General features: G+C 35.9%; 1 protein-coding gene across 1 annotated transcript in view; it reads right to left on the bottom strand.

Annotated features, from left to right (window-relative positions):
- Positions 1-12,717, bottom strand: part of sh3gl2b (SH3 domain containing GRB2 like 2b, endophilin A1) — a 21,657-nt gene extending 8,940 nt beyond the window's left edge. The window contains 2 exon segments of the mRNA NM_001353977.1: positions 448-516; positions 12,538-12,717. Of these exon segments, the coding sequence (NP_001340906.1) occupies positions 448-516; positions 12,538-12,582 (114 nt within the window). The 5' untranslated portion in view covers positions 12,583-12,717.
- Positions 12,718-14,687: the final 1,970 nt, after the last annotated feature.

A 14,687-nucleotide genomic window follows, 5' to 3' on the forward strand; every position in this document is an offset into this window, starting at 1 on the left:
AAGCATTAAGCCGAAGGAAAATGAATGAATGAATGAATGAATGAATGAATGAATGAATGAATAAATATAAGTAGATTTCAGCTGACAGTTACTGAGTTTATTGGGACCCAATTGTGATTCTTAAATAGAGACTTTTAACATGTAATCAAATGATTATTACTCTAAATATACCTCAAAGCAACTTCTGGACACATTATAGAGTCTTTCGTCTTTAAATCATGATAAGAACAGATGATAGTCACTGCTTAGAAAAATAATCTGACTGAACAGCAGAAATGAAAGCTGTATTAGCAGTGTTTGCCGGTTTCCAAACCCATTTTCATCTTTGATTCACATGCATCTTAATCCAAGGATTTTAGACATATGTACAGTAATACATGTCTTCAAGTGTGTATAAGCATGTGTGTATAAGCATGTTTTTGTGTGTGTGTGTTCGTATAAATGTACCTTTTCCATTTCTTTGAAATCATCGTCCAGTTTTGTGCCTTCAGCTCCTCCGACCTTCTCACTGACTTTCTGCAAGAGAGAAACCACAAACACTTTGATCATTATATGTAGTTGTTGTGTTACCATAGCAACTGTAAAATCACCACAACAAAATACTGTAGTTATTGTTACTATAGCAACTGTAGAATCACCACAACAAATTACTATTAGTTGTTGTGTTACCATAGCAACTGTAGAATCACCACAACAAATTACTAACAGTTGTTGTGTTACCATAGCAACTGTAGAATCACCACAACAAATTACTAACAGTTGTTGTGTTACCATAGCAACTGTAGAATCACCACAACAAATTACTAACAGTTGTTGTGTTACCATAGCAACTGTAAAATCACCACAACAAATTACTATAGTTGTTGTGTTACCCTAGCAACTATAGAATCACCACAACCGATCAATTACTATAGCCATTGCTTTACCATAGTAACTATAGAATCACCACCACAGTAATTACAGTAGTTGTTGTGTTGCCATAGCAACTTTAGAATCAACACAACAGATGAATTACTATAGTAGTTGTGTTACCGTAGTAACTATAGAATCAGTGCAACATTAATTACTGTAGTTATAGTGTTACCATAGCAACTGTAGAATCACCGAACAGTTAAATTACTAGTTGTTGGTTTACGATGGTAACTATAGAATTGCCGCCACAGTAATTACAGTAGTTGTTGTTAACATGGCAACTTTAGAATCACCACAAGAGATTAATTACTATAGTTGTTACCACAGTAACTATAGAATCACTGCAATAGTAATTACTCTAGTTGTTGTGTTACTATAGCAACTGTAGAATCACCACAACAGATAAATAACTAGTTGTTGGGTTACCATAGTAACTATAGAATCGCCACCACTTACAGTAGTTGTTGTGTTACTAATAGCAAGTTTAGCATCACCACAACAGTACTACAGTTGTTGTTACCATAGAAACTTTAAAATCACCGCCACAGTAATCACTGTAGTTGCTGTGTTACTTAACAACTATAGAATCACCACAGCAGATACATTTCTTGTTGGGTTATGATGGTAATTATAGAATCGCCGCCACAGTAATTACTGTAGTTGTTGTGTTACCATAGCAACTTTAGAATCACCTCAAAAGATGAATGACCAGAGCAACTGTAGAATCACTGCAACAGTAATTACAGTAGTTGTTGTGTTAGCATAGCTGCTACAAAATCACCACAGCAGATTCATTTGAGTACTTTACAATAGCGTGGTTCACAAACACTAAATTACCACAGTATTTATTTTGTTAAATATTTCTCCAAATTTTTAAAGTCTCATTTCAAGAAAAGGTTTAGACATCTGAAAAGGGAAACAAGACATAAATAAGGTGTAAATTCTGACTGGTTTCATGCGTGGGCGACTCACTATTACACGCTGAATCTGCAGCTGCTAATTATGGGCTGTCTGCTGTGTGTTTCTGTGCAGACAAGCAGAGGATGGTGAATGTGACAGAAACTCTACTATGAGCTGCTGATGTGTGTGTGTGTGTGTGTGTGTGTGTGTGTGTGCGTGTGAAGGCTGTGTGTTTTTCATCTTGCCTCATGTGACGACTGTGAAAGTGATGCTGAGTCTGTGTGTGTGTGTGTGTGTGAGAGAGAGAGAGAGAGCCAGTTTCCATAACAACAGTGACCTGATGATACCATTAGGCAGAAAATAGAGATGTAGAGCCGCATCCGCCTGTCACTCTTACATCATCTGGATTAGACATACTGTACTGTATGTGCTGATATTCAAAATTACAATATATTATGATTCATACAATGAACAAGCATGACACTGTTAATTTCAAAACACAGTGAATAAGCATTTATTATTTATCCTGTTAAGAGTTATGAACATTCAGACTGATGTATAGTGTTGTTCATCACAGCAGCTTTTTTTTTCTTTTAGAACATGAAGATTTTAACTTGTTAGTCTGGTGTATGACACAAGATATTGACTGAAAATACATGGAATATTAACAAGCCATTAAGACAGAGTTTGTTAGCATTAGTTAATTGAACTAAACTATCAATGTCAACTACAAACGTTTTTCTTAATCTCGGCTGATGTTCATTTCTTAGTTAATGCTTAACTTATTCAAATCAAAAGTTGAACTTGTGGTGCTCAATGGAGAAATCAGAAGCATTTTGCTTTAAATAATATTAAGATAGTAACTTTAATAAGTGTTTTTCTCACTGTGGATATGACTGCATCAGCTAACATTTACTAAAGCAACAACAACAGCTTAAACAGTCTTCAAGAAAACACGTTAACCTTTATTTCACCCTAATTCACCTTCATTTATATACTAGAATACTTTTAGTTCTAGATATATTTTCTGTTTTCATTTAAAATGTGTTTTGTGCTTTTGTTTTGCCTGTTTTTTTCTTAAAATTTTAATGGCTTAATTGTTTTGATGATAATGTCTAAATAATGTTACTGTGCTTTCCTCATTTACATGATTATATTTTAACTAATATTTATATTGAACTTTTATTTCAGTTTTAGTGCCTGATCTAAAACATTAATTTTAGGTTAAATATTATTATTAGACAAATTATTAAATATACACTCGCTGGCCACTTTATTAGGGACACCTTCCTAGTACCGGGTTGGACCCCTTTTGCCTTCAGAACTGCCTTAATCCTTCGTGTCAGTGATTCAACAAGCTACTGGAAATATTTCTCAGAGATTTTGCTCCATATTGACATGATAGCATTACACAGTTGCTGCAGATTTTTTTGGATTGAGCTCTGGTGACTGTGGAGGCCATTTGAGTACAGTGAACTCATCGTCATGTTCAAGAAACCAGTCTGAGATGATTGAGCTTTATGACATGCTGCGTTATCCTGCTGGAAGTAGCCATCAGAAGATGGAGACACTGTGCTCATAAAGGGATGGACATGGTCAGCAGCAATACTCAGGTAGGCTGTGGCGTTGATGCTCAACTGGTACTAATGGACCCAAAGAAAATCTCCCCCACACCATTACACCACCACCACCAGCCTGAACCGCTGATACAAGGCAGGATGATCCATGCTTTCATGTTGTTGAGGCCAAATTGTGACCCGATCATCTGAATGTGTCAGCAGAAATGGAGACTCATCAGAGCAGCAACGTTTCTCCAATCTTCTATTGTCCAGTTTTGGTGAGGCTGTGTGAATTGTAGCCTCAGTTTCCTGTTCTTAGCTGACAGGAGCGGCACCCGGTGTGCTCTTCTGCTGCTGTAGCCCATCCGCCTCAAGGTTGGACGTGTTGTGTGTTCAGAGATGCTCTTCTTCAGAGCTCGGTTGTAGCGAGTGCTTATTTGAGTTACTGTTGCCTTTCTATCAGCTGGAACCGGTCTGGCCATTCTCCTCTGACCTCTGGCCTCATCAACAAGGCATTTGCGCCCACAGAACTGCCGCTCACTGGATATTTCCTCTTTGTCGGAGCATTCTCTGTAAACCCTAGAGATGGTTGTGCGTGAAAACCCCAGTAGATCAGCAGTTTCTGAAATACTCAGAGCAGCCCGTCTGGCAGCAACAACCATGCCATGTTCAAAGTCTCTTAAATCCCCTTTCTTCTCCATTCTGATGCTCGATATGAACTGCAGCAGATCCTTTTGACCATGTCTACATGCCTAAATGCAGTGAGCTGCTGCCATGTGATTGGCTGATTAGAAATATGCGTTAATAAGCAGTTGGACAGGTGTACCTAATAAAGTGGCCGCTGAGTGTATGCCCTTTGCAACAAACTGCAAGTTATTTTATTTCATTTAATTTTTACTTTAAAGCAGCAGTTTTCATGTCATATGACCACATGAAAAAGGTGCTGTTTATGCGCTTTCAGTTTATATGAATTATATGTACATTGATAGTGATCTACTGATTTGAATGATTGAAAATAAAATAACTATTAATAGCACAGCCTAACATTATGTGTAATCATTATAGTTCCAGGCATGGGCAAACATGATCCTTGAGGGCCGATGTCCCTGCAAAGTTTTGCTCCAACACTAATCAAACACACCTGAATACCCTAATCAGTGTCTTCAAGATCACTAGAAAGATACAGGCAGACTCTTTTAACTGATGGGTATGCGGCTTCAGCTTTTGTGCGCCTCCCTTCAATCCAACTATATTTTAAAACAGGCCAGTGATAAAATGTGGAAAATATTTCCATCAATAAATTAAAGATATTTTTTCATAAAGATATCAATATGCTTCAAAAAATACAGTGTCGCAGTTCTGAACACACCTGAAATAGAATGAAGTAGTAAAAGGTATAATTACATGAAGCATGTTAAGTCGCAAAGAAATGCATCTCATACCACCCCACATTTCTTCTCAGTTTAATTTTCCCTCACTAAATGATTATAGCACCTTGACTAGCCTTGCTTTTGGACTTTTTGTACATTTGTCAAAACAAAATGAAAGACATGTGAGTCCTAAAGGGCGAGAGAACATTGCAGTTACTTCTGACATGCATACTGTGAGAAGTGTAAGGTCTGTCTCTGCAAGAACAATTGACTGAAACGGCTAAAAGTGAAATAAAAAAGACGGTCAAATGTTTAGTGTAAAAAAACAGAAACAAACTGTGTGAAATGTTCTATTTAATTGAAATGTTATAACTTTGTTTGTAGCTAAAATTAAAATAGTTTTGAGCTAAGAAGTTACCAAACGGCCTGATGAATCAATATGATGCATAATAAATTCATAAAAACATGTATATGGTATGAAAATAAGGGGGGAGGGGTGGAATGATTTTTTAATTTAATAAATAAAAATAAACATTTTTAACAAAAAATATATATATATTATTTGAAACTTTTAATATGGATAATTTCTAAAACAGTTTTGGCACAATGGCGCCCCCCATGTGTGGCGCCCCTATGCGCCGCATATACTGCATACCCCCCTTTTTGCGCCACTGGGTGTGTTTGATTAGAGTTGGAGCAAAACTATGCAGGGGACTGGTTCTCCAGCATCGAGATTGCCCATTTCTGGTTTAGACCAAAGTACAACTTTACTTGTGTTTAAGTCAAACCAAAGTAACTCAATTATTCATGGTCTATAAAACCAATATTTTGTCATTTTTTAATATAAATATTTTTATTAAAACATAAAAATACATTTTTCATTATCAAACAAGTTGAAACAATAATTTGAGGCTAGTTTATAAATTTGTCTGTAACAAATTACTGATTTTTTTTTTAAGTTGGTTTTAAGTGCAGGGATATTTTATCCTTAAAAATTAAATTTCTGTCCCCGCATACTGTTTGACTCCACAGAAAACCATAAAAGCATTGCTTATCTCACTTTTATCAGCGCTCTGTTGTGTTGCACATCACTGTAAAATCATCCGAATAAATCTGAAGTAATGAATTCTTTCCGAATAGAGCTGTTCAAGCTATGGGGTGAAATTATTATTGCAGAATAACTGAATATCCCAAAGTCAGATTTTCCAATATCATGCAGCCCAGTATAAAAACAATGCAAACCAATGGAATGTCCCCACACAGATAAAAAAAAAAAAAAAAACCTGCGTGTGTGTGTGTGTGTGTGTGTGTACAGAGAGTGTGTAAATTAAAGATGTGCGGTGCAGTGCAGCAGGTTGAGTCTGAGCATCAATTATTCATCTCTTCCTCTCTCCTGAGCTGTTTTTATACGGAGTTTGTCTCATCTCTACACACTTCTGAAGACTCCATCTGCTCTCACACATACAAATACAACCTGCTGAAGATTCATAAGCAAGCAATAATGTACACCCAGCTGGTGGTTATCGCAGAATAAAGCCTGACAGGTTTATCTGCAGCTGTAGTGGAAGACTGAAGGCTTTATTCTGAATAAGCACCGGCTGGATCTACATTATGCTGATTATTACACATTGATTTGTGATGTAATCATTTACTTAATCTTTAATTAAATGTAAAGCTTGAGCAAAGAAAAATGTCTGAAAGGAGCTACACACACTTCACTGTAAAAAAAAAATCCGTAATTTTTATGGTTTATTTACGGCAGCTGGGGTGCCAGAAAAAAAAGTAAAATAATGTCCGTTTAATTAAAGAAATTTACAATAAAATAACGGATATTAAATTACAAAAGTTTACCGTAAAATAACCAACAATAAATAAGAAATTTAAATTTAAGGAAATTTCTGTAATTTAATATTCGTTATTTTACGGTAAATTTCTGTAATTTACTATCTGTTATTTGAAGGTAAATTTTTGTAATTAAATATCCGTCATTTTATGGAAAATTTCTGTCATTTAATATCCGTTATTTTACGGTAAATTTCTGTAATTTAATATCTGTTATTTTACGATAAATTTCTGTCATTTAATATCCGTTATTTTATGGGGGTTTTCCCGGGACCCCACACTGTAAAAAAATACGTAATTTTACTGTTTATTTCCGGCAGTTGGGGTAAACCATAAACTAACGACTGTTAAATTACTGAAATTTACTGTAAAATTACAGACATTTAATTACAGAAATTTCCTTAAATTTAAATTTCTGGTAAATTTCTGTAATTCAACTCTGTTATTTTACAGTAAATTTCTGTAATTTAACGGCCGTTATTTTACGTTTTTTTCCCCCATGACTTTTTACAGTGTCCTTATTATTATATATTACAATTATTATTTATAAATGAATATTTTCCACAGGATGCTTTACAGTAACATATTTGTTCATATATATTAGATTACTTCAAACCAAAGGCAACTCCAAGAAACGGCAACCTGCGCTTGCATGTTTTGATCTGGGAATGCAATTCCTAGGTCAACCACTGAGTGACAAACTTACATACTGCACCTTTAAAATAAAACATTTTAGATATTAGTTTCAGTCTGCTAGTTTTAAGGATATGCATTAGCTAGTGTGCTTCAAAATAGTGACAAAATTCAAGTTTAGGAGATATAAACCTGATTCAAACCACTTTAAAGCGGGTTGAAATTGGCAAAGAAAGCGATGCACCTTTTACTTTCCACGCGCTTTTAGATGCAATATGTGAACAGCCCCTAACTCTATCCTGATTCAGTCATGCATAATTATGCTTGAAAACAATTCAAATGTGCTGACCAAGACCTTCGTTTTTGCAGTGAACAAGTGCATATCCCAGTCAAAAATTGATTAAAAATATAATTATTAAATAATGCTTTCATTTTGATCTGTATTAGGGCTGCACCATATATATATGATTTCAGCATGGATATCGCAATGTGTCTGTCCACAATTGTCACATCACAGGATATGCCATTTTAAGTTGCCATTATAATAGAGATTTTTGGAGTCATTGCAAAGTATAACAGATTAAAAGTTTATAATTTACTATAATTTAAAGGCATTTCAAAAGAGTTTAAAGCATTCAGGCACAAAAAATGAACATCTGTAACTTTAATAAGAAATTATTTTACTTAATTAATACAATAAAGACTATAGTGTTATTTTACATTTTAATTTCTATTCCTGAATAATGTTAAAGAACCATTAAGCACTGTTTATTTGACTCTTTTCGTTGCTCTATTGCAATTATTATTGCTCAATTTTCTTAATATTTTTATACATGATTCACACCCTTACACAATCACCCCAATCAATCCTAATGAATGATTTCTTTCCAAATAGAGATACTCAAGCAGCTGAAATTTAATTCACATCTCAATATATACTTTATATATAAAACAATATAAAATGCATATAAACAAAATACTGCAATGTCCAACGTTTACAATATCGTGCAGCTCTAATCTGTTTAAAGTAATTTTCTCAACTTAACATTCATTTTTATCTCGATTTTACATGCTATATTAATTATAATAATTTATTTACAGATATTAAAAAATATATTAATACTATTTTAAATTTAATTAAAACATTTTTTTAATTATTTGATCAACACTTGTTGTGACTTCATGTAATCTGATTAAAACACACACACCAGCAGCAGAGACTGTGTGTGTGTGACTCTAGACACACGTGATGTGTTCAAGCATCCAGTTTCACACACACACACTGATCTCTCAGCATCAAACGCTTCATCTGAACTCTCTCTGCTCTTTTATATCTGTCAGTTCTGTTTCTTTCTCTCTTCGTTTATCTGACGAACTCAACAACATTCAACATTTATTATCTGTTGCAACATTAATGACCAGAGAAGACTGAACTAACTAGCTGAACACGCACACACACCCACACACCCACACATATACCAGTGGATGATGAGACATTGCTTGTATTGATTTGTGTGTGCGCATATATGTGTGTGTGTGTGAACGTAGTAAGGACAGAGTATTGATTCATGTTTCTATTTTCGGTGCAGGAGAGGCCTTCATATCACGCAGGACGAGCTATTTTATACAAGGATTTATTATTCATTCATCCCTTTATTAATCAGGGGTCACCACAGCGGAATGAACTAATCAATTCCCCTATAGCGCATGTGTTTGGACTGTGGGGGAAACAGGAGCACCCGGAGGAAACCCATGCTAGCAATGGGAGAACATGCAAACTCCACATAGAAATGCCAACTGACATAGCCAGGACTCAAACCAGCGACCTTCTTGCTGTAAGGCCACAGTGCTGACCACTGCGCCCCCGTGACATTATCATTACTAAGAGACCTCTTATTTAACGACGATTGCTGGAGCTAATAATCAATAAGAGCCAAAAATTGTGCTTTTTGCTAGTGCTTTTACACATTCCAGTTTTTATTTTAAAGTAATCACTATTTTAGGTCACTAATTTCTATTTTTATTTCATTTATTTACTTAGAAAGCACAGATAAACACAAAAATAAATTTAAAAGACACATTTAGAGTTATATTTTAGTTAATGACCACACTAAACCTTCACAATTTAAAGAAAATCGCTTTATTTTCTTTATAATTGACTTGAGGTTTCATATTATTAACCAAAAACTTTAGCAAAACATGCCACTATTGAGGTTATGAACAGTTTTCCACAAATATAATGAATGATGTATTAATAATTGAAATTTTGCAATTCTGAAGCAGCTTTACAAAAGGTGAACCGTAATACATTACAGTCGAAATCAGTTCTGGTGCATAGGGTGGGCCAGTTTTTTTGCCTAAGACCCCCTTTCCCCCGGAAAATATTGCAAGACCCCCTCCAGATATAATAAAATTATCACTCATACAGGTTTGCAGTAGGTCAAAAAAAGCTGGTTTGTTTATTACTAAATCTAGACATGTTTATGCACAAATTAGAGCCTAATGTAAAATATAAAAGCAAAACATTTGTATTGGGTAATCCTGGCGATATTGGGGATGAGTCGTCTGCAAATTTCTTATTAGTTTGGACGGCCTCATGCAATCAGCAAGAACTTTGGCGCAGATAATGCATAAGCTGGGTCAGTTGGCGTTTCTGTGTGGAGTTTGCATGTTCTCCCCGTGTTGGTGTGGGTTTCCTCCGGTTTCCCTCACAGTCCAAACATATCACAGGTCAATTGGGTGAGCTAAATTGACTGTAGTATATATGTGTGTGAATGTGTGTGTATGGATGTTTCCCAGTGATGGGTTGCAGCTGGAAGGCCATCCGCTGTGTAAAACATATGCTGGATAAGTTGGCGGTTCATTCCGCTGTGGCGACCCCGGATTAATAAAGGGACTAAGCCAAAAAGAAAATGAATGAATGCACTGTGGCTGGGTCAGGGACTCTTTGCATCGAGAAAAATAAATAAAACCATAGTTCAGGTAACTATCTTGGTGTTTGCAGTATTGCTAGCACTTTGACCTGAAATGTTTGGAGCTTCCTCACCTGGGTCCAGTGTGCTTGGGTCATTATTATTAGCTACTGAAGGTGAATCAGTAAGACTCTGGCTGCATACGAAACTGCCTACTACTCAGTAGGTACTGCATTTGGATTTAAACGTACAACTTAGCCTTAAGAATTGTACGTTCTATACAATATGAATCTAAGAAGTATGACAGGATTTCAGGCATACTACATTCGCCATTTTGTCATGGTCACGTGACCTACTTGTGTCAGTTGCATCGCTTCACTCCCATTCATGAATTCTCTCAGGGCGCACTCCAGAATCTAGCTGGAGGTAGTAAGTCATCCAGGTACTTCTCGCATATTGATTTTCAAATTCAATGAATTCGGACGTACTACTCAGCTCGAATACTAATTTTAGCATACTATATAGTATGGAAGTATGCGGTTTCGGCAGCCTCTGTCTTTTTTTGTGGAGTACAAATTACAAATTTGTCCACTTTTTGGTCAGCCAGATAAAATGAACTTAAACAAACTGATCGTTCTCCTAATTGTCCACTGCTAACATGTTTTATAAATATGACACGACCCTACACAGAGCTCGCTGAGACCCCCTTGTGGGCCAGGACCCCCCTGTTGGGAACCACTGGGGTGGACATTATATATGGAGGACAACGTGATGAATGAATGTATTGTGAATACTAAGGAGCTGTACTATGTAGTTTGGGTTTATAATATAGACAAATGTAAATCTGGGCGGCACAGTGGCACAGTCGGTAGTGCTGCCACCAAACAGCAAGAAGGTCGCTGGTTTGAGTCACGGCTGGGTCAGTTGGCATTTCTGTATGGAGTTTGCATGTTCTCACAGTGTTCATGTGGGTTTCCTCTGGGTGCGCTGGTTTCCCCCACAAGTCCAAAGACATGCAGTACAGGTGAATTATAATTATCATTTATATTAATTAGACTATTTTTGTTATGAATGAACTTTTACGATTGTACCAAAAAAATTAAAAAATCAAGAAACGCTACATTATCAAAATTAATGTTTTTTTTATTTGTTTTTTTTTTTTATTCAGATGACTAAATTCTGACTGAGAAAAGTTGAATGTGCTGGCCAGTTTGTTATTTGCTAAATAAATGACAATAAGCTGCAGTTTTCCCAATGATATACAGTATGATGTAACAAGTTTGTATTTAATTTTTTTCTCATATTTCTTCATTCTAAATATTTTAGCAAAATGTTTTTGGTATACCTTAAAAAAGTGTGGTTATGATGACCATCTGACAAGCTAATCCAGCTAAAAATAGTGCTTAAAGTGCCACTAAAATGCTGTATTTTAATCTCATAATTACATCGAAAATGAGGTGAATAACTGCAAAAAGGTCCACTTTTTGAGAAAAAAGAACCACCCCTTTTACCAGGCTGGCCACAGGCCTGTATATATTTGGGTAGGGAACATATAATATGTAAGAATAAAGTATGAAATTATTTGAAGAGATAATTGAATTATGTGGAATTGGGGTAATGGGATGTGAAAAAATCTATTAATATTATATATTTCAAACTGGTTAAAATCAATGGTTATTTTTGAGTTTACACAGATATGAAGATGTTTTGTTGATTATGAAGAAATGTCGGCTACAATGAGTTTACTGTACTCAAGTGGCCTCCACAGTCACCAGAGCTCCATCCAATAGAGCAGCTTTGGGATGTGGTGGAACGGGAGATTGGCATCATGGATGTGCAGCCGGCAAATCTGCAGCAACTGTGTGATGCTATCATGACAATATGGAGCAAAATCTCTGAGGAATATTTCCAGTAGCTTGTTGAATCTGTTACACCAAGGATTAAGGCAGTTCTAAAGGCAAATGCGGGTACAACATGGTACTAAGCTGTACCTAATAAAGTGGCCGGTGAGTGTATAGTGTACTTTACAAAAAGGTGATATCTATACAAGTGATCAGATCGTTACATTAATTAAAAAACTATTTGTGTATTGTAATAATAACTGATAACAAGATAAAGCAATTACACAAAACAACATAGTAAACCGCGTTCTCTTCAGGTGACCGTTAAAGCGCGCGGCCGATTACATAACGCGCGTGAATATTTGACGTCACGTGACGGCGTCTGGTCTCGCGCTGTTTTCATTTCATACATTCACAAACAAGCACATTACCCGGCGATTTTACCGTCGGTTACTGAAGCATCTCGAATGTTTTAACCCAAGCTTAAACGGACGGTGTTGCTGAGTGATGTACCGAGCGCACCGTGTCATCATGACCGCGAGAGAATGAGGGATGGATTCTGCCTTACCTGAGTCGCTTTGTGGAATTGCTTTTTCAACCCTGCCACTGACATGTCTCTGCCTTTGCTTTATTTCCTCGGCTGCTCTTTAACTGGTCGCCTTGTTGAGGTTTTTGAGGTGTAAAATATCCGTGAGGGTCGCGCGGACTCGCCGAGTGTCTGGTCGGATGAACGCGCGCGCGTGACGTCACACGACCCGCCCTGAGCGCGCGCGGATGGAGATCAAAGCATCAGATCTGAAATAATAACAACAATTCATTATAGTCTGACTGGAGGAATTCGACAACAGAAAATCTTCAGCAAAGTTACACACTGCGGGTTCAGGAGGGCTTCAGCACCGCGGACAGCAGCTGCTCCATCACCAGGGCAAAAGCTTGTTTTATTTTTTATTTACGAGTAGGCTAAAGCGATGCAAGATAACGTAGATGCTCAAGATTAACCATGACATGCTTCCGAAGTTTTCACCACACTTTTTTCGGCAGACATTTTTATTTATATTGAAAAGGTCCGTTGAAAATTTTGGTGAAGTCTTGAAGGGAAACAACTGCGGATACTCACATAGCATCATTTTTGTGACACTGACTGAACAAACAGTAACTGACATTTTTAAATTACATTACTGTGACATTACATTTTATTACTATGCTTGTGTTTAGGATTGTGGTGGGGTAGCCATTAAAATGCAATAAATGGTTAATTTAATAAATAATATGAATAATGCTCTGCATAATTACTGTTTTACATTACTATAAGGGTTGGTGAAGGGTAGACATTAATAAAATACAATTTAATGAGTAAATTATTAAATAACACGTATAATACCCTGTATAATTACTGTTTTACTGTGAGGGTTGGAATTAGGGTTGGGGTAGGGATAGATGTTTCCCAGAGATGGGTTGCGGCTGAAAGGGCATCCGCGGCGTAAAAATGTGCTGGATGAGTTGTCGGTTCATTCTGCTGTGGCAACCCCGGATTAATAAAGGGACTAAGCCGACAAGAAAATTAATGAATGAAATCTTCTTGGCTAAAACTTGAAACCATTTTGCAGAAAAACACGACACAGCAAGGTTTGTTTGAACAGTGCATATAGATTTTCATGTCAGTAAAATAAACAAGAGTACAAAAAACAATAATAATAATAATAATAAAATATATGTATATATATTTATTTATATATATATATATATATATATATATATATATATATATATATATATATATATATATATATATATATATATATATATATATATGTATGAACCGCCAACTTATCCAGCAAGTTTTTACGCAGCGGATGCCCTTTCAGCCGCAACCCATCTCTGGGGAAAAAAAAAAAAATATATATATATATATATATATATATATATATATATATATATATATATATATATATATATATATATATATATATATATATAAACAGTACAACATTTATTAAAAATAAACCACACTAGAACCCATATATTGTTCAACAAACAGTACACTACCTGACAAAAGTCAGAATGCAAGATGGGTAACCATTTATTCTACAATAACTGCCCCCAGTCTCAGAGATTTAACATATTTAACATTCTCCAAACATGTACGAAAATTTAATCACTGAATCACGAACACTATATTGAATTTCGTGTAGTTTAACAAAAAGTAAGGCGTCTTTAATCCATTGAGTATAGGATGGGGTTGAGGAGACTTTCACTGCAACAAAATACACATAACAAAAAGCTATTAATTCAGAAAAATAAAATGGTAACTCACAGTCAGGGGGGCAGAAGTCCAAACAAGCCAAATAACGGAGAAGGATCCATTTTAATAGATGCAATTACTGAAAATTAATCCTAAACAGACTCCTTGAAAGGAAACAAAGCAGGTCAGATCCAAAATCACACGTGAACTAGATGTGCAGGTCCAGCATGACGTTTGTCACAATTTGGACCAACAGCAGGGAACATGTGAGCCAGTTTACACTTAGACCAGTGAACTCTGTGCTGTGGACTACTTTGCACTGTATAATCCCAGCATATACAGATAATGTATGGACCTATTTTAAAATTGCCGACCAAACATCTTCTCCGATGTCTATGTTAAGATCCCTAGCCCAAATAGAGCTCAAACTTTCAGAGGTGGTAGAACGCGAGCAAGGAAATATTCACTTTGTCTAG

This window comes from Danio rerio, chromosome 23 (genome assembly GCF_049306965.1).
Source record: "Danio rerio strain Tuebingen ecotype United States chromosome 23, GRCz12tu, whole genome shotgun sequence".
In the NCBI taxonomy this organism is placed as follows: domain Eukaryota; kingdom Metazoa; phylum Chordata; class Actinopteri; order Cypriniformes; family Danionidae; genus Danio; species Danio rerio.